General features: G+C 42.9%; 1 protein-coding gene and 1 long non-coding RNA gene across 4 annotated transcripts in view; one reads left to right on the top strand and one right to left on the bottom strand.

The window, feature by feature from the left end:
- Positions 1 to 19,265, top strand: part of Pde11a (phosphodiesterase 11A) — a 370,466-nt gene that overhangs the window by 183,344 nt on the left and 167,857 nt on the right. For all 3 annotated transcript variants that reach the window (NM_001127480.2, NM_080893.2, NM_001127481.3), the window contains 1 exon segment: positions 4,381 to 4,513. In NM_001127480.2, the coding sequence (NP_001120952.1) occupies positions 4,381 to 4,513 (133 nt within the window).
- On the bottom strand, positions 7,179 to 18,997 carry LOC147995537 (uncharacterized). The gene is made up of 4 exons (XR_015683622.1): positions 18,883 to 18,997; positions 17,131 to 17,630; positions 9,033 to 9,124; positions 7,179 to 8,746 (listed from the first exon to the last, which is right to left on the bottom strand). It is a non-coding gene; the product is annotated as an uncharacterized LOC147995537 (long non-coding RNA).

The raw sequence follows: 19,265 nt of genomic DNA, 5'->3' as shown, positions 1-19,265 counted from the left end.
CTCATGGCCTCCATCAGCTCCTGCCACAAGGATTTTGTCTTAGTCAATACAGAATACAGGATGTCGTCAGTCAGTACAGAATACAGGGGTCCTTAGGAGTCAGGACAAATTTATCAGCAGGGCCTATATGAAAGAATTGACCCAGTTAGCCAAGGGTATCCCTCAAAAATCAGAACTAACTGGGGCCCTTTCATTTGTGATCAAATGTATTTACATTATAATGTATAAAGGAATACTGACTTATAGTGAGGATTCGCTGCAGATGAGATGCTTTTAAAAGATGTTTACCGTGCTAAACTCTTGGTTTAAAATATTTACCTAAGTTTGAACTATAACTCTTAATTAATGCTACTATCCCAAGTTTATATATAGTTTACAAATAAAATGTCGGTAACTCACCTGAAACCAGAGTGGTGAAAGGGGCATTCAAGTGGAACAGATCCGTTTTCAAAACAAAGGTCTGAATTATATTGATTGTTGCGGTCTGGGTGTCCATTTATTGAACCCATTCCTCAATGTGGGAATGTCTGTAGATGCTGCCTCTGGGATACGATTAAATGGTGTTGGTGAGCTCTCATCAGTGGGATCAGAATCCTTATAGAAACGGCCCTGGAGAGGTCTCCCACTCCTTCCACCATGTGAAATACAACAACAAGGAACCAGATATCAAATCTGTAAAGGCTGTGGTCCTGGTTGTTATTACATCTCACTCATGGTATTCTGTTACGGCAGCCTAGACCAAGACAATGATACAAAGTGACAAGTCAACTTTATTTCTCTCTGGACATCCTAGCTCCTAGACTTTAGTCCATGGACCATCAACTGGACAGACGAAAGGATGGTTGCCACACTCTGCACTGTCAACCTTTGGGCACTTCAGGTCCTACCTCCTTTCTGAAGCTTTGGCTAGACTATACCACCCGGTCCCTGGGCCTCTTCAGCATTCACAGTTCATTCAACTGACTTGGTGACGTAGCCATCTAGCTGCATGACAGTTTTTTTTATTTGAGACTTGCACTAGATATTTCAATTTATATGTTGTTTAAATGCTAGTGTGCTTGTATCTCCTTCTCTTCAGTGGCATGGTACAGACCGTAAGAGCAGAGACCATAGCTTTTTCCCTACTGTTTCAACAGTGCCTGGCATGGAATCGAGGCTCCTATTTCTGCAGCTGTTGCTTGATGATGGGATTATTCCAATGCAGTATGCGGTCTGAACTGAGAAAATGCTAAAATGTCCTAGATTTAGAAGGAGGCTTTTGGGAGCCCTAGCTCAGTGATATTTTGTCATCTTTCCTCCTTTGGGAATTCTTTAAGTGGGGACCTGAGGAAAGCCAGTGTTTTTCCTTCTTTCCCTTCACAGCAGCTCAGAACAAAGTGTTTGCTACTTTCTGTACCTTCCTGCCTCTCTAGTGTCCTCTCTCTCTCTCTCTCTCTCTCTCTCTCTCTCTCTCTCTCTCTCTCTCTCTCCCTCCCTCTCTCCCTCCCTCTCTCCCTCCCTCCCTCTCCTCTCCTCCTTCTCCTCCTCTTCCTCCTCCTCCTCCTTCTTCTCTCTCTCTCTGTCTCTCTCTCTCTCTCTGTCTCTCTCTCTCTCTCTGTCTCTCTCTCTCATTTTCAGAGGTTAGTCCATGAGTTTTGGTTTTCTTCTGCTTATTAAACTCCAGAAGGGTAATGAAGAAAGAGTCTTCTGCGAGTTAGGAGTGAGAACTGGGTAAATTCGAATCTCTTAGGGAGTTAGAGAGCATCTCTGGGTGTCAGTTTCTCTGAGTTGGTAAGATGTACAGAAATGCATCCATTTTATAAAGATGCACACAGAGACAGCAAGTTAGTCAACAAAACATCCAGACTGGCCCTGTCCTACAGTGATAAATCTGATTTCTCTTCCTTCCTCCCCTCTTCCCTGTGTCCCTACCCTTTCACCTCCTTATTTCCCTTCAGTATCAGTTTCTCTACACAGCTCTCCCTGAGAAAATTCCAGCCATCTAAACTTCATGTCCCTGAAAATAATTGTACCTCTGGGTCAGCTTTGTAAGCCCGAAGATGGATTGAGGTTCTGGTCCTGAGTTTTTCCCATGAGCAGTCTGTCCATGCTTCTGGAACACCTGTCATCTTTCTCACCTCCCCACTTCTCAGAACAAAAATAAAATAAAACAAAGCATTGCTATGAACCACGCCAGGTGATTTAGAAGCAAACCATACATCACTGGTGTCTGGCCGCCAAGCCCTTGACATAGGCTTGACATCTACAGGCCACCATGTGGAGCCTCTTCTTCGGTCTCTCTTAGCTAGGACTTCTTATTCACTACCTTGAAGCTTCCTAAAGTCACTGCTTGAATGGCCACTTCTTTTCCATATTTGTAAATGGTTCTCTGTTGCCTATAGCTAAGGTCGCAGCAACTCTTTCAAAAGTCTCAATTCTTGGACCCTGGCCTACTTCCTAGTCTTATCCCTCTCTCTGTGATCGATCACTCATTTTGCTGTGCTTATCTTAAATCCCTGATGTTTCTTCCACATACCCCCAAACTTTTCTGTGAACTCATACCCGTCTTGAAAGATACTTGTTGAATTGTCTAATCTCACTCCCTGTGCCTACTTCTCTTCCTCATCTCAGGCCTGTCCTTGACTTCTACTCAGGTCTTTCCAAGGTCAGCCTTCAGCCCTTTCATCCCATACTCTACAGCCCATAATAGGTCATTACTTCCAAAACTATTGGATCATGAAAACTTGTAGAATCATAGGGTATGGAGCTGGAGAGATGGCTTGGTTGGTAAAGTGCCCACCATGGCAACAAGAACCTGACCTTATATCTCTGGTGCTCATATTAAAGTGGGGCCTGGCAGAGTCCATGCACAACTGTAGTATTAGGGGAGGAAGATAGGTGGGTCTCTCAAAGTCACTCACTAGCAAGCCTAAGGAATTTGAGAGATGCTCAAAAAATAAATGATCAGTTAAGGCACCTGACATCATCCTCTGGCACACACACACACACACACACACACACACACACACACACAGAGGCACCCACATAAGCACCTACACACAGGGCACACACAGGGCGCGCGCACACACACACACACACACACACACACACACAAACACACAAATGCACACAGGTACATGTACCCCCCATGTATCCATATACACAGAATAAATGTACTATAGAATAAAGTGTGCAGATACCACAGAATACATTGCCAAGTTAATGCCTCTTTGAAAGCACATCAAGAATTCAGTCCACATGTTTTTTGTTTTGTTTTTATAACTATGGGGATGAGCCTGTTAGCTTAGATCCACATAACAGGTACATTACCACACGTCTTCCTCTCTGTTGCTTTCCTTAAAGCATAACATACAGCTTCATTTGTCATAGATGTAGGGTAGCAAGGAGAAAACAGAGAGCTGACTTGGTGATTTGTGTTCGAAAACGAAACAACCTTTCTTTGAAGTTCCCAGTCTTTGTATCTCTTTGATTTATGTACCACTTAAGACCTATAAACCCAAGCCTCTTATTCAAACTTCCATTCTCAGCTAGAGACCTGCAGAGAATAAGTTTGTGTATTCTCCGTGTTTTATATGCATTAAGAGATGAATAACATCAAATGTGTCCTGAGCTTAGCAGTCACAGATGTGGTGTAGAGCTGATGGTAGAGGATAATGTCTACCCCTCCTGCTCCTTCATGCATCTGGTGGTCTCCAGGACAACTCCTGCAACAGCTCCTGCTCCTCTCAGTGTGCCGTAGACTGCAAATGGGTACATATGGTGTAATAACAACTACGTACGAATGGGTACAAACAGTGTAATAGCAATAACTACTCATGATCTTAGTATTTCCTTATATAAAATGTAGCTTAAACTAAAAACACCAGTGGGCTATGTTACCATTGGAAATATAGCTCAGTGATAGACTGCTGGCTTAGCCCACGTAAGGCCTTGTATTCCATTCTCAACCCCAAAACATCTAACATTTATTTCCTAGTTTTCCCGCATTCTTGGTATCAAAGCATCTGGGACGTTCAGCTGGGGGTCAGAGAGACCCAGTGGAAATGTACGAAGCTGTGTTGTCCTGTTATGAGTTTCTTCTTTGCCTTATTGTTCTGTGTTTTCATCTGTCTACCTTGAGACTTAAACACAGCCTAGAGTTGCTCTCTGGCCCATAGAGGATCTGTGTGTGTATCCATGGTCTGATTACTTTCCACTCTAGTGGGGGAAGGAATTCCAAAGTGGCTCCTGATAATTATCTCCCTGCCATTCTATGACTAATACTGTTTATCTCTCCATAATGAGGACAAGTGATGTTGTTATTAATATAGCCTTACAGAGCTTACTTTCTAACAAACTTATTTTCTCCTCTTTCTTATTGCCTGCCCGGTGCTCCGACAGTTTCAAAGAAAGTGTGGAGAAGTCATCTTACTCCGACTGGCTGATAAATAACAGTATCGCTGAGCTGGTTGCTTCGACAGGCCTTCCTGTGAATGTCAGCGATGCCTACCAGGACCCACGCTTTGACGCTGAGGTAAGAGGAGCCATCTATTTCGAGGTCCTGTTGTCACAATGTTGATGGCTTTTCTGGTTGAGGTGGAGAAGGGATGTCATGCAGAGCCACGGTAACCAAAATAATTGACACTGCTACACCCTCTGTGATCTGGTTCCCAGCATTGCTTGCTGTTGGCCGACTACTGTCTGGGTCTGCCCAGACTTGGGGTGAAATGATGATCCTTAGCCTGACACTCTTTCATAATGGGGCAGACTTGATGTTAAGCTGTGAGATAATAATAAAAATGCATACGTGACATGTTCGTTGGAGATCATAATAAAAGCACCCATATAACATGCTCGTTGGCCAACAGAAGCTAGAATCACTATCATATGTTAAAAATTGCTCCCAATAAACAGGACAGCCCTGGCTGTCCTGGAACTCACTCTGTAGACCAGGCTAGCCTCGAACTCAGAGATGCTGCTGCGTCGTCATCTGTCTCCCAAGTGCTGGGATTAAAGGCATATACCACCATGCTCCCAGCAGTATTTTTAAATTTTAATCTAATCGATTTATTTACATCTCCTGAACAGGGTCTTGTTACATAGCAGTTATCCTGCCTCCACCCGTGGAATGCTGGGAGGGCACACATGAACCACCACAAGTTGTATTTCACAATGATCACCCTGGCTATTGAATAGAGGGCAAATTGCTAGTTAGAAGGACATTTAATATCTGATATGTTAAAAAAAACCTAGGGGTTATTATAGCAGTTCATAGACACTGAGAGCTGATCCATGCTTAGCTGTGTGAGGATGCAACCCTACTGTCTCTCAGACCCCACAGACCATCTTGTGTATAGCTCTTATGGGGACCTGGCGATGTCATGGGAGCAAGAATCTAAATCTGATAAATGACTCACCGGATCGTCTTTGTGTATCTCTGGAGATGTTAAAGCCCCCAATTCCCCATCACTTGGACCAATCCTTTCCCTGGCTCCATTCCCCATGCTGTTTCTCTTCCTCCTGGATTCGGATTCCCATTCTGGAAACTCTTTGATGAACTCCCAGTCTGGGTTGGATACCATCATCTGTCCTAAGGGTGACCACCTTCCAGCTCTCTGCAACGTGAGACACTGTGTTTGAACTCCAGGAAAGCACATAGTCTCATGTGTCTCCACTTCGCTTGTGAGGAAGAGTACCCCAGCACCTGGGTTGTATGGCTGCTGGAGTAAAGACGGCTCACAGGTGTCAGTATTGCATGCTGTAGCGCTGTGCTTGGAGCAGAGAGTGGCGTGGTAAGATTTGTCTCTTGCTATGTCTCTCTTCCTTGATCTGAGAAAGAGCAAGTACTAAAGGAAATACTTCTGGGCATACAACATTATTAAGAAAAGCTCTCAGTATCCTGTGATTGCCACTAATAATAAATGAACAACCCAAGGACTTTGGTTATGCAGAGAATCATAATTGCTAGTTGTTACAAAGACAACATGTTTAATTGGCTGTGGGAGAGACAAGTGGTTCCTGACCTAGATCATATCATAAATTGGTTATGAATTGCTGCTGCTCTGCTCAGAGCTCTGGACCATGGGGAAGATCAAATTCTGGAGAAAAGAAAAAAAACAAATTAAATCATTGCTTTTTTCCCCTGAGTTTCTAGGGTATCTATAAAATGTAAGAGAACATGTGTACACCTATATCTGCTCCCTCCCCTCCCCCCAGATTTAGAAAATATCATTATTTCTGAATGTTTGTATTGATTTTCCCTAGTTCCATCTCCTTATTCCCCACCCCCATGGGTAACCAATTCCAGAATTTGAATTTAGCATTGCTTTGCTGGCCTCTGTAGGTTCATTGCACACATTTAAAGCTCTACCAACTGTGTTTGGATATTGTATCTCTCCGAACTTTAAATTGACTAATATTGTGTGTGTTCACCTATGGCCTTTTGCACTCAGCATTACAGGGCTGATTCTGCCAAATATGAGCATTATATAAAAAAAGTAAGTCTCATTTTGTTTATCCAAAAGGTTTTGTATTAGACCTTTAAGTTCAATGTTTTATTGATCTATCATTTGAATGGTAAATAAATGGGGAGGGTAAACCATCCCATCTGCCCGTTGCTGCTGGTTCCTTTTAATTGATATGACCGATAAAATGAATGAAAAATAAATAAATAAAAAGAAAGACATGACTGCCCCTTGGTGTGTTGGAGGAGGAGGTTTATTATGAATATGAGGGAGAATACAGAAAGGGGCAGAGAGAGACATCTGGGCGAGTTCAGAGTGAACACATTGGGACTCAGCCAAGCCATGTGAGGAGAGAAGGAAGGAAGAACAAGAGAGGAGCTGCCAAGCAAGAGGGGTGGCCTGGGCCAAGAGAGCAAAATGGATAAAAAATGATCCAAATGGCTGGATTATATATGGAAGAGCCAGCTTGGAGAGAGAGAGAGAGAGAGAGAGAGAGAGAGAGAGAGAGAGAGAGAGAGAGAGAGAAACCCTGTACACATATGTACCTGGTATTTGTGGGGGTCAGAAGGGGGTCTAGGATACCCTGGAACCAAAGTTATTGATGGTTGTGAGCTGTCATGTGGGTCGTCTGCAAAAGCAACAAGTGCTCTCAACTGTTGAGCCATCCCCTCTGCCCTTCTCTGGTTGCTTTTAAACCACAGAACAAATTAAAAAGATAATAATGATGCCAAGATGACTGTTGATCCTTTTAATAAGAAATCATTCACTCCATCAAGCTTTGCCATAAAGTCTAAGAGCACGCTGGCTTTCCGATTTCTGTGCCATTCCCACCTTAGGAATGCTTCTGGGAGGCTAGAAACTTGGCCCAAGCATATACAGGAAGTCAAAGATCCTTCTTTTCCAACCTCAGTTTCGTAACTGTTTTTTTTCCTCTTGATACAAAAGATGGCTTTAAGGTGCTGCCAACCTCACTCCAGGTGCTGTCACCTGTTGAGGGGGCTGTAATCTCAACTGGCCACTGCTGGCTATTCTCTTTGTAAGCCTCTTAAATAGTTAATGGAGTTTCCTCTGGTGGAGAACTAGCAGGGGAATCATGGTGATCATGCACCTTTTGTTTGCCTAGAGTCTTTGACTCTCACCAGGGACGCCTGTTGGTCTTGAAAACATATATGTGTTTAAGGCCAAATTTCTTAGGAAGCCATGACAGGATGCTATATAAAATAGTTATAAAGCTGAACAAATGAGCTTTAAAATTTCCAGGTATGATCGTTATAATTATTCTCATGTTTCCAGACTCTGATCCTTGATAACACCTGAAAAAATTATTACTATACATTGACTTTATTTAACTATTGTGTATAAAAACACTCATGTAGATGGATTTTTTTGAGAGCATGTTTTGTATCACCTGTTACATATCTTCTCTTAGGGGATTCGGAGTCTACGTTTTCTTCTAAAGATGTTGAAAGGGATGCTGTGATGTATAGCTCTCCAGAGATGACCACTCAGACAGTTTATAGCTAACTGAAAGTCTTTATTCTAGCTGGCTGGGACTACACTCAAGTAATTATCGACCTAGCTGTAGCCTCAAATATCCAGAGCACAGGGTTTGGAGGGCAGAAACCATGTCCTGGCATTTTGTTCAGCAGCTTCACATGTGTGGGGTGGGGGAGGGTACACTTCTTAAAAGCAAGTTTAGCAGAAGGTAACACAAGCAGTTCGCTGGGGTGGGGGGTTGGGGGAATTCAAACCAACAGGCAGTTTAGCAGATACTAAGATAAATTAACTAGGACTTCCCAGTCTTGAATTTCTAGAATAGAGTTAGGTAAATTTCCATGGGATTCTCCATTAAGATCAAATCCTAGTTAAACCTGAAATGGCCCCGACAAGATGGAGGAAACCTGCCTTGTCTTCTTGCCCTGTCACAAAGCTACATGTGTTGATTTTCTGCTGCTGCATGGTGGATCACGATGACTCAGCAACTAAGAACTCTCACCCTCCATCATGAAGCTTCTGGTGATCAGAAGTCTGGGAATGACATCTCTGGGCTCTTTGCTCAAGATCTCACATGGCTGAAGTCAAGGTGTTAGCTAGAAGGCACTGGTCTTTGCAGACTGATCAGATTGTTGGCAGAATGGAGTTTCTTGCCTGGTACTGGTTATGTCCATGTGTTAGGAGACAGTTTCCTGAGTCCAGTCATCTCAGGAACAAAATCCACTTTGGTGGCAGGAACAAAACTGAGTTCATGTTCCCAGGCCCCAAAACCAACTCCTGTCCTGCTTCTTCAGATGTTCCTTGTTTGTCTGTTAACAAGTAAGGGATGTAAAAGGAAAGCTGCTGTTATCCCATTATCTAAACTGAGGCACATAAATCATGAGCGTGTTGCTTGTCTTGACTTAATTGACTTCATGCACCTTGCCCACTCCTTTGTTCCCTTCACGTTCTAGATTCTAGATCAGAGTCCAGGAGACTGCAAAAGCTGACTCAAGGACCCTGAAACCAGGTGACTCGGCTAAGGCCCAGTCACCAACGTTAACTTGCTTGTTTAACTCCTGTGTCAAAATATGATTGATCAATGCCACAGCTCACCTTGTTCACCCATGGATTGTGTTCTCATCCTTTAAAAATGTTGTAAGATCTTCCTTCTGAAATGCTGTTCAGATCCAGAACTGGCCACCTCCCTGTGTGTGTAGAAAATAAAGCTTTCATTTTAAGCCTGTTTCTGAGGTGAGTTTTCTCAGCTTCCACCCCAAACCCAACACATGGGCTCCAAGAAGTTGCCCTTAGGTCTTGAAGGCGGCCCTCTCAGCTCATCCTTCAAAGCTAACAAGAAGAGCTCACCCTAGGCAGTTGATACAGAAGCAAATATACTGTCAAGAGTGGGGTCACACAATCCCAAGGGTGATTATTGCACCACCTTTGCCAAGGAAGCGACTGTCTTATGTAGGGATTGGTTGTGATGCTTTGATCAGGAATCTGTGTGAATGCTGAAGGTCCTGTTCCCAAATTGGTTCTTGATTGATCGATAAAGTTGTCAGTGGCCAATGGCTGGGCAGAAAAGGCTGGACTTTCAGGTTACCAAAGCTGGGGGTGGGGTGGGGTGGTCATCAGCCATGTGAGACCTTGGGCTGAGTGACATCGGCTGCTCCCCAGGCAGGAGATTAGAAATGCAACTAAGCTGAAGGCAGATGTGGGGTGTTGAGTAAGAAGTAAAGGAAAAGGCATGCTAGCTGCGGGAGGCTTAGAAGAGCCAAGCCTCTGAGCCATAAGGCAGATTAATAATGAGGTGTGTGTGTGCCTGTGCCTGTGTGTGTGTGTGTGTGTGTGTGTGTGTGTGTGTGTGTACGCGCGCGCGCGCGCGCGCGCGCGCGCGCGCGCGCACGCACCTGTGTGCTGGAACATGTGTGTGTGTCTTTCATCCGAGGATCCAAGGGAACCAGGGTAGTGGCTGGTAGTGTGGTCCAACCAGAGCTTAAAGCAAGGTAGTAGAAACTGCATGCTAGATTCTTGAGTTCTTTGTCTATATAAGATATTAGCCCTTTATCAGATGTAGGATTAGTAAAGATCTTTTCCAAATCTGTTGGTTGCCATTTTGTCCTAATGACAGTGTCCTTTGCCTTATAGAAGTTTTGCAATTTTATGAGGTTCCATTTGTCCATTCTCGATCTTAAAGCATAAGCCATTGGTGTTTTGTTCAGAAAAATTTCCCATGTGCCCATGTGTTCAAGGCTCTTCCCCACTTTCTCTTCCATTAGTTTCAGTGTGTCTGGTTTTATGTGGCGGTCCTTGATCCACTTGGACTTGAGCTTTGTACAAGGTGATAAGAATGGATTGATTTGCATTCTTCTACAGACTGACCTCCAGCTGAACCAACACCATTTGTTGAAAATGCTGTCTTTTTTCCACTGGATGGTTTTAGCTCCTTCGTCAAAGATCAAGTGACCATCGTTATGTGGCTTCATTTGTGGGTCTTCAATTTTACTCCATTAATCTACCTGCCTGTCTCTGCACCAATTCCATACATTTTTTTTTATCACTATTGCTCTATAATACAGCTAGCGGTCAGGGATGGTGATTCCCCCAAAAGTTCTTTTATTGTTGAGGATATTTTTGGCTATCCAAAATTATTCCAAATGAATTTGCAAATTGCTCTTTCAACTCTATGAAGAATTGACTTGGAATTTTGATGGGGATTGCATTGAATCTGTACTCCAGAGAATCAAATAACCCTTTTTAAAAAGGGGCTACAGAGCTAAACAAAGTATTCTCAACTGAGGAATATCAAATGGCTGAGAAGCACCTAAAGAAATGTTCAACATCCTTAGTCATCAGGGAAATGCAAATCAAAACAACTCTGAGATTCCACCTCATACCAGTCAGAATGGCTAAGATCAAAAACTCATGTGACAGCAGATGCTGGCGAGGATGTGGAGAAAGAGGAACACTCCTCCATTGCTGGTGGGATTGCAAGCTGGTACAACCACTCTGAAAATCAGTCTAGTGGTTCCTCAGAAAATGGGCATAGTACTACCTGAGCTATACCACTACTGGGCATATACCCAAAAGATGCTTCAACATATAACAAGGACACATGCTCCACTATGTTCATAGCAGCCTTATTTATTTATTTATTTATTTTTGAATTTTTGCCGTCTTTTTTTTTTTTAATTAACTTGAGTATTTCTTATATACATTTCGAGTGTTATTCCCTTTCCCGGTTTCCGGGCAAACATCCCCCTCCCCCCTCCCCTTCCTTATGGGTGTTCCCCTCCCAACCCTCCCCCCATTGCCGCCCTCCCCCCAACAGTCTAGTTCACTGGGGGTTCAGTCTTAGCAGGACCCAGGGCTTCCCCTTCCACTGGTGCTCTTACTAGGATATTCATTGCTACCTATGGGGTCAGAGTCCAGGGTCAGTCCATGTATAGTCTTTAGGTAGTGGCTTAGTCCCTGGAAGCTCTGGTTGCTTGGCATTGTTGTACTTTTGGGGTCTTGAGCCCCTTCAAGCTCTTCCAGTTCTTTCTCTGATTCCTTCAATAGGGGACCTATTCTCAGTTCAGTGGTTTGCTGCTGGCATTCGCCTCTATATTTGCAGTATTCTGGCTGTGTCTCTCAGGAGCGATCTACATCCGGCTCCTGTCGGTCTGCACTTCTTTGCTTCATCCATCTTGTCTAATTGGGTGGCTGAATATGTATGGGCCACATGTGGGGCAGGCTCTGAATGGGTGTTCCTTCAGTCTCTGTTTTAATCTTTGCCTCTCCCTTCCCTGCCAAGGGTATTCTTTTTCCTCATTTAAAGAAGGAGTGAAGCATTCACATTTTGATCATCCGTCTTGAGTTTCGTTTGTTCTAGGGATCTAGGGTAATTCAAGCATTTGGGCTAATAGCCACTTATCAATGAGTGCATACCATGTATGTCTTTCTGTGATTGGGTTAGCTCACTCAGGATGATATTTTCCAGTTCCAACCATTTGCCTACGAATTTCATAAACTCGTTGTTTTTGATAGCTGAGTAATATTCCATTGTGTAGATGTACCACATTTTCTGTATCCATTCCTCTGTTGAAGGGCATCTGGGTTCTTTCCATTTTCTGGCTATTATAAATAAGGCTGCGATGAACATAGTGGAGCACGTGTCTCTTTTATATGTTGAGGCATCTTTTGGGTATATGCCCAAGAGGTATAGCTGGATCCTCAGGCAGTTCAATGTCCAATTTTCTGAGGAACCTCCAGACTGATTTCCAGAATGGTTTTACCAGTCTGCAATCCCACCAACAATGGAGGAGTGTTCCTCTTTCTCCACATCCTCGCCAGCATCTGCTGTCACCTGAGTTTTTGATCTTAGCCAATCGCACTGGTGTGAGGTGAAATCTCAGGGTTGTTTTGATTTGCATTTCCCTTATGACTAAAGATGTTGAACATTTCTTTAGGTGTTTCTCAGCCATTCGGCATTCCTCAGCTGTGAATTCTTTGTTTAGCTCTGAACCCCATTTTTTAATAGGGTTATTTGTTTCCCTGCGGTCTAACTTCTTGAGTTCTTTGTATATTTTGGATATAAGGCCTCTATCTGTTGTAGGATTGGTAAAGATCTTTTCCCAATCTGTTGGTTGCAGTTTTGTCCTAACCACAGTGTCCTTTGCCTTACAGAAGCTTTGCAGTTTTATGAGATCCCATTTGTCGATTCTTGATCTTAGAGCATAAGCCATTGGTGTTTTGTTCAGGAAATTTTTTCCAGTGCCCATGTGTTCCAGATGCTTCCCTAGTTTTTCTTCTATTAGTTTGAGTGTGTCTGGTTTGATGTGGAGGTCCTTGATCCACTTGGACTTAAGCTTTGTACAGGGTGATAAGCATGGATCGATCTGCATTCTTCTACATGTTGCCCTCCAGTTGAACCAGCACCATTTGCTGAAAATGCTATCTTTTTTCCATTGGATGGTTTTGGCTCCTTTATCAAAAATCAAGTGACCATAGGTGTGTGGGTTCATTTCTGGGTCTTCAATTCTATTCCATTGGTCTATTTGTCTGTCTCTGTACCAATACCATGCAGTTTTTATCACTATTGCTCTGTAATACTGCTTGAGTTCAGGGATAGTGATTCCCCCTGAAGTCCTTTTATTGTTGAGGATAGCTTTAGCTATCCTGGGTTTTTTGTTATTCCAGATGAATTTGCAAATTGTTCTGTCTAACTCTTTGAAGAATTGGATTGGTATTTTGATGGGGATTGCATTGAATCTGTAGATTGCTTTTGGTAAAATGGCCATTTTTACTATATTAATCCTGCCAATCCATGAGCATGGGAGATCTTTCCATCTTCTGAGGTCCTCTTCAATTTCTTTCCTCAGTGTCTTGAAGTTCTTATTGTACAGATCTTTTACTTGCTTGGTTAAAGTCACACCGAGGTACTTTATATTATTTGGGTCTATTATGAAGGGTGTCGTTTCCCTAATTTCTTTTTTTTTTTTTTTGATTCTTTTTTTCGGAGCTGGGGACCGAACCCAGGGCCTTGCGCTTCCTAGGTAAGCGCTCTACCACTGAGCTAAATCCCCAGCCCCATCCCTAATTTCTTTCTCGGCTTGTTTCTCTTTTGTATAGAGGAAGGCAACTGATTTATTTGAGTTAATTTTATACCCAGCCACTTTGCTGAAGTTGTTTATCAGCTTTAGTAGTTCTCTGGTGGAACTTTTGGGATCACTTAAATATACTATCATGTCATCTGCAAATAGTGATATTTTGACCTCTTCTTTTCCGATCTGTATCCCTTTGATCTCCTTTTGTTGTCTGATTGCTCTGGCTAGAACTTCAAGAACTATATTGAATAAGTAGGGAGAGAGTGGGCAGCCTTGTCTAGTCCCTGATTTTAGTGGGATTGCTTCAAGTTTCTCTCCATTTAGTTTAATGTTAGCAACTGGTTTGCTGTATATGGCTTTTACTATGTTTAGGTATGGGCCTTGAATTCCTATTCTTTCCAGGACTTTTATCATGAAGGGGTGTTGAATTTTGTCAAATGCTTTCTTAGCATCTAATGAAATGATCATGTGGTTCTGTTCTTTCAGTTTGTTTATATAATGGATCACATTGATGGTTTTCCGTATATTAAACCATCCCTGCATGCCTGGGATGAAGCCTACTTGATCATGGTGGATGATTGTTTTGATGTGCTCTTGAATTCGGTTTGCCAGAATTTTATTGAGTATTTTTGCGTCGATATTCATAAGGGAAATTGGTCTGAAGTTCTCTTTCTTTGTTGTGTCTTTGTGTAGTTTAGGTATAAGAGTAATTGTGGCTTCGTAGAAGGAATTCGGTAGGGCTCCATCTGTTTCAATTTAGTGGAATAGTTTGGATAATATTGGTATGAGGTCTTCTATGAAGGTTTGATAGAATTCTGCACTAAACCCGTCTGGACCTGGGCTCTTTTTGGTTGGGAGACCTTTAATGACTGCTTCTATTTCCTTAGGAGTTATGGGGTTGTTTAACTGGTTTATCTGTTCCTGATTTAACTTCGATACCTGGTATCTGTCTAGGAAATTGTCCATTTCCTGAAGATTTTCAAATTTTGTTAAATATAGGTTTTTATAGTAAGATCTGATGATTTTTTGAATTTCCTCCGAATCTGTAGTTATGTCTCCCTTTTCATTTCTGATTTTGTTAATTTGGACACACTCTCTGTGTCCTCTCGTTAGTCTGGCTAAGGGTTTATCTATCTTGTTGATTTTCTCAAAGAACCAACTTTTGGTTCTGTTGATTCTTTCTATGGTCCTTTTTGTTTCTACTTGGTTGATTTCAGCTCTGAGTTTGATTATTTCCTGCCTTCTACTCCTCCTGGGTGTATTTGCTTCTTTTTGTTCTAGAGCTTTTAGGTGTGCTGTCAAGCTGCTGACATATGCTCTTTCCTGTTTCTTTCTGCAGGCACTCAGCGCTATGAGTTTTCCTCTTAGAACAGCTTTCATTGTGTCCCATAAGTTTGAGTATGTTGTATCTTCATTTTCATTAAATTCTAAAAAGTTTTTAATTTCTTTCTTTATTTCTTCCTTGACCAGGTTATCATTGAGTAGAGCATTGTTCAATTTCCACGTATATGTGGGCATTCTTCCCTTATTGTTATTGAAGACCAGTTTTAGGCCGTGGTGGTCCGATAGCACGCATGGGATTATTTCTATCTTTCTGTACCTGTTGAGGCCCGTTTTTTGACCAATTATATGGTCAATTTTGGAGAAAGTACCATGAGGAGCTGAGAAGAAGGTATATCCTTTTGCTTTAGGATAGAATGTTCTATAAATATCCGTTAAGTCCATTTGGCTCATGACTTCTCTTAGTCTGTCTACATCACTGTTTAATTTCTGTTTCCATGATCTGTCCATTGATGAGAGTGGGGTGTTGAAATCTCCCACTATTATTGTGTGAGGTGCAATGTGTGTTTTGAGCTTTAGTAAGGTTTCTTTTACGTATGTAGGTGCCCTTGTATTTGGGGCATAGATATTTAGGATTGAGAGTTCATCTTGGTTGATTTTTCCTTTGATGAATATGAAGTGTCCTTCCTTATCTTTTTTGATGACTTTTAGTTGGAAATTGATTTTATTTGATATTAGAATGGCTACTCCAGCTTGCTTCTTCTGACCATTTGCTTGGAAAGTTGTTTTCCAGCATTTCACTCTGAGGTAGTGTCTGTCTTTGTCTCTGAGGTGTGTTTCCTGTAGGCAGCAGAATGCAGGGTCCTCGTTGCGTATCCAGTTTGTTAATCTATGTCTTTTTATTGGGGAGTTGAGGCCATTGATATTGAGAGATATTAAGGAATAGTGATTATTGCTTCCCGTTATATTCATATTTGGATGTGAGGTTATGTTTGTGTGCTTTCATTCTCTTTGTTTTGTTGCCAAGACGATTAGTTTCTTGCTTCTTCTAGGGTATAGCTTGCCTCCTTATGTTGGGCTTTACCATTTATTATCCTTTGTAGTGCTGGATTTGTAGAAAGATATTGTGTAAATTTGGTTTTGTCATGGAATATCTTGGTTTTTCCATCAATGTTAATTGAGAGTTTTGCTGGATACAGTAACCTGGGCTGGCATTTGTGTTCTCTTAGGGTCTGTATAACATCAGTCCAGGATCTTCTGGCCTTCATAGTTTCTGGCGAGAAGTCTGGTGTGATTCTGATAGGTCTCCCTTTATATGTTACTTGACCTTTTTCCCTTACTGCTTTTAATATTCTTTCTTTATTTTGTGCGTTTGGTGTTTTGACAATTATGTGACGGGAGGTGTTTCTTTTCTGGTCCAATCTATTTGGAGTTCTGTAGGCTTCTTGTATGTCTATGGGTATCTCTTTTTTTAGGTTAGGGAAGTTTTCTTCTATGATTTTGTTGAAGATATTTACTGGTCCTTTGAGCTGGGAGTCTTCACTCTCTTCTATACCTATTATCCTTAGGTTTGATCTTCTCATTGAGTCCTGGATTTCCTGTATGTTTTGGACCAGTAGCTTTTTCCGCTTTACATTATCTTTGACAGTTGAGTCAATGATTTCTATGGAATCTTCTGCTCCTGAGATTCTCTCTTCCATCTCTTGTATTCTGTTGGTGAAGCTTGTATCTACAGCTCCTTGTCTCTTCTTTTGGTTTTCTATATCCAGGGTTGTTTCCATGTGTTCTTTCTTGATTGCTTCTATTTCCATTTTTAATTCCTTCAACTGTTTGATTGTGTTTTCCTGGAATTCTTTCAGGGATTTTTGCGATTCCTCTCTGTAGGCTTTTACTTGTTTATTAATGTTTTCCTGTGCTTCCCTAAGTGTGTTCATGTCTTTCTTGAAGTCCTCCAGCATCATGATCAAATATGATTTTGAAACTAGATCTTGCTTTTCTGGTGTGTTTGGATATTCCATGTTTGTTTTGGTGGGAGAATTGGGCTCCGATGATGCCATGTAGTCTTGGTTTCTGTTGCTTGGGTTCCTGCGCTTGCCTCTCGCCATCAGATTATCTCTAGTGTTACTTTGTTCTGCTATTTCTGACAGTGGCTAGACTGTCCTATAAGCCTGTGTGTCAGGAGTGCTGTAGACCTGTTTTCCTCTCTTTCAGTCAGTTATGGGGACAGAGTGTTCTGCTTTCAGGCGTGTAGTTTTTCCTCTCTACAGGTCTTCAGCTGTTCCTGTGGGCCTGTGTCTTGAGTTCACCAGGCAGCTTTCTTGCAGCAGAAAATTTGGTCTTACCTGTGGTCCCGAGGCTCAGGTTTGCTCGTGGGGTCCTGCCCAGGGGCTCTCTGCAGCGGCAGCAACCAGGAAGACCTGTGCCGCCCCTTCCGGGAGCTTCAGTGCACCAGGGTTCCAGATGGTCTTTGGCTTTTTCCTCTGGCGTCCGAGATGTGTGTGCAGGGAGCAGTCTCTTCTGGTTTCCCAGGCTTGTCTGCCTCTCTGAAGGTTTAGCTCTCCCTCCCACGGGACTTGGGTGCAGAGAACTGTTTATCCGGTCTGTTTCCTTCAGGGTCCGGCGGTGTCTCTGGCAGGGGTCCTGCCGCTCCCCCACGGGAGCCCAGAGGCCTTATACAGTTTCCTCTTGGGCCAGGGATGTGGGCAGGGGTGAGCAGTGTTGGTGGTCTCTTCCGCTCTGCAGCCTCAGGAGTGCCCACCTGACCAGGCGGTTGGGTCTCTCTCTCACCGGGTCTCAGCAGCCTTATTTATAATAGTCAGCAGCTGGAAAGAACCCAGATGTCCTTCGACAGAGGAATAGATACCAAAAATGATACATTTACATTTACACAATGGAATATTACTCAGCTATCAAAAACAATGACTTTATGAAATTCTTAGGCAAATGGATGGAACTTGAAAATATCATCCTGAGTGAGGTAACCCAATCACAAAAGAACACAAATGATATGCACTCACTGATAAGTGGATATTAGCCCAAAAGCTCAGAATACCCAAGATACAATTCATAGACCACATGAAGCTCAAGAATAAGGAAGACCAAAGTGTGGATGCTTCAGACCTTCTTAGAAGAGGGAACAAAAGCACTCATAGGAAGAGATATGGAGACAAATGTGTAGGCCATCCAGAGACTGCCCCACATGGGGATACAGCCCATATACAGCCACCAAATCCAGACACTATTGCGGATGCCAAGAAGTGCATGCTGACAGGGGCCTGATATAGCTGTCTGCTGAGAGGCTCTGCCAGAGCCTGACAAATACAGAGGCGAGTGCTCGTAGCCAGCCATTAAACTGAGAACAAGGGCTCCAATGGAGAAGTTAGAGAAAGGACTGAAGGAGCCGAAGGGGTTTGCAACCCCATAAGAAGAACACAGTATCAATCAACCAGACCCACCAGAGCTCCCATGGACTAAACTACCATCCCAAGAGAACACAGGGATGGACTTATGGCTCCATTCGCATATATAGCAGAGGATGGCCTTATCGGGCATCAGTGGGAGGAGAGGCCCTTGGTCCTGTCAAGGCTCAATGCCCCAGTGTAGGGGAATGTCAGGGTGGGCAGGTAGGAGGTAGTGGGTGGGTGGGTGAGGGAGCACCCTCATAGAAGCGGGGGGGGGGGATGGGATAGCAGGTTTCTGAAGGGGAAACTGGGAAGTGGGATAACATTTAAAATGTAAACAAAAATGCAATTAAAAAACATGAAAAAAGCATGAGAAATACATGCTACAGTCATATATTCGTGAACTTCTCTTTATTTGGGGAGGAGAGAGATATATAAGGCCTGTACAAAGCTGGGAGAGAAGATGGTATCGGGGAGATATTTTAAAGCCTATTCAAAATGAGTCCATACAAAAATCCCCTATTCCATAAAGCAACTTATATGTCCTGGTAAGAAAAAATTCCATGAGAAATACAGGCACAGAGAAGTACTTATCGAGTAGTATATACAGGTGTATGTAGATATGGACACCTTGTTTCCTAATGAATACCTGAGATGGAACATGTCCAAACAGCCTAGAACTTTCCCCCATACCTGTGTGTCTGTGTTTCTCAATCTCTGTGAAGGTAATTCAGTTCTTCCTAATGCTTCCATGAAGGGTTTCACAGGCACGGCGCTGCCTTTCCCTCTCGCTCTACATCTGATTCATAAAGAGGTGCAGCTGGTCCTGTCCGTCAGATTTATTTAGAAAATGACGGCTTCTCCCCACTCAGCTGTTCTCACTTCATTGTGGCGGTCCTAGATACCATCAGCTCCAGGCTCGTCCATAACCTCGGCCTCCTAATCTGACTCCGCTTCCAGCCTCCTGCTCAACTCTGTGGTTCATTCTCCTCACATCTGCTACTTTTACCTCTTATATCATAGCTTTTCAAAGTCTCCTGTGAGAGAAAAAGCCAAAGACCAATGTCTCAGAGGTC

Source organism: Rattus norvegicus, chromosome 3 (assembly GCF_021556685.1).
Source record: "Rattus norvegicus strain SHRSP/BbbUtx chromosome 3, alternate assembly SHRSP_T2T, whole genome shotgun sequence".
NCBI lineage: Eukaryota > Metazoa > Chordata > Mammalia > Rodentia > Muridae > Rattus > Rattus norvegicus.
Note: the sequence above shows the minus strand (reverse complement) of the source record. Positions and strands in the feature narration are given on the sequence as shown.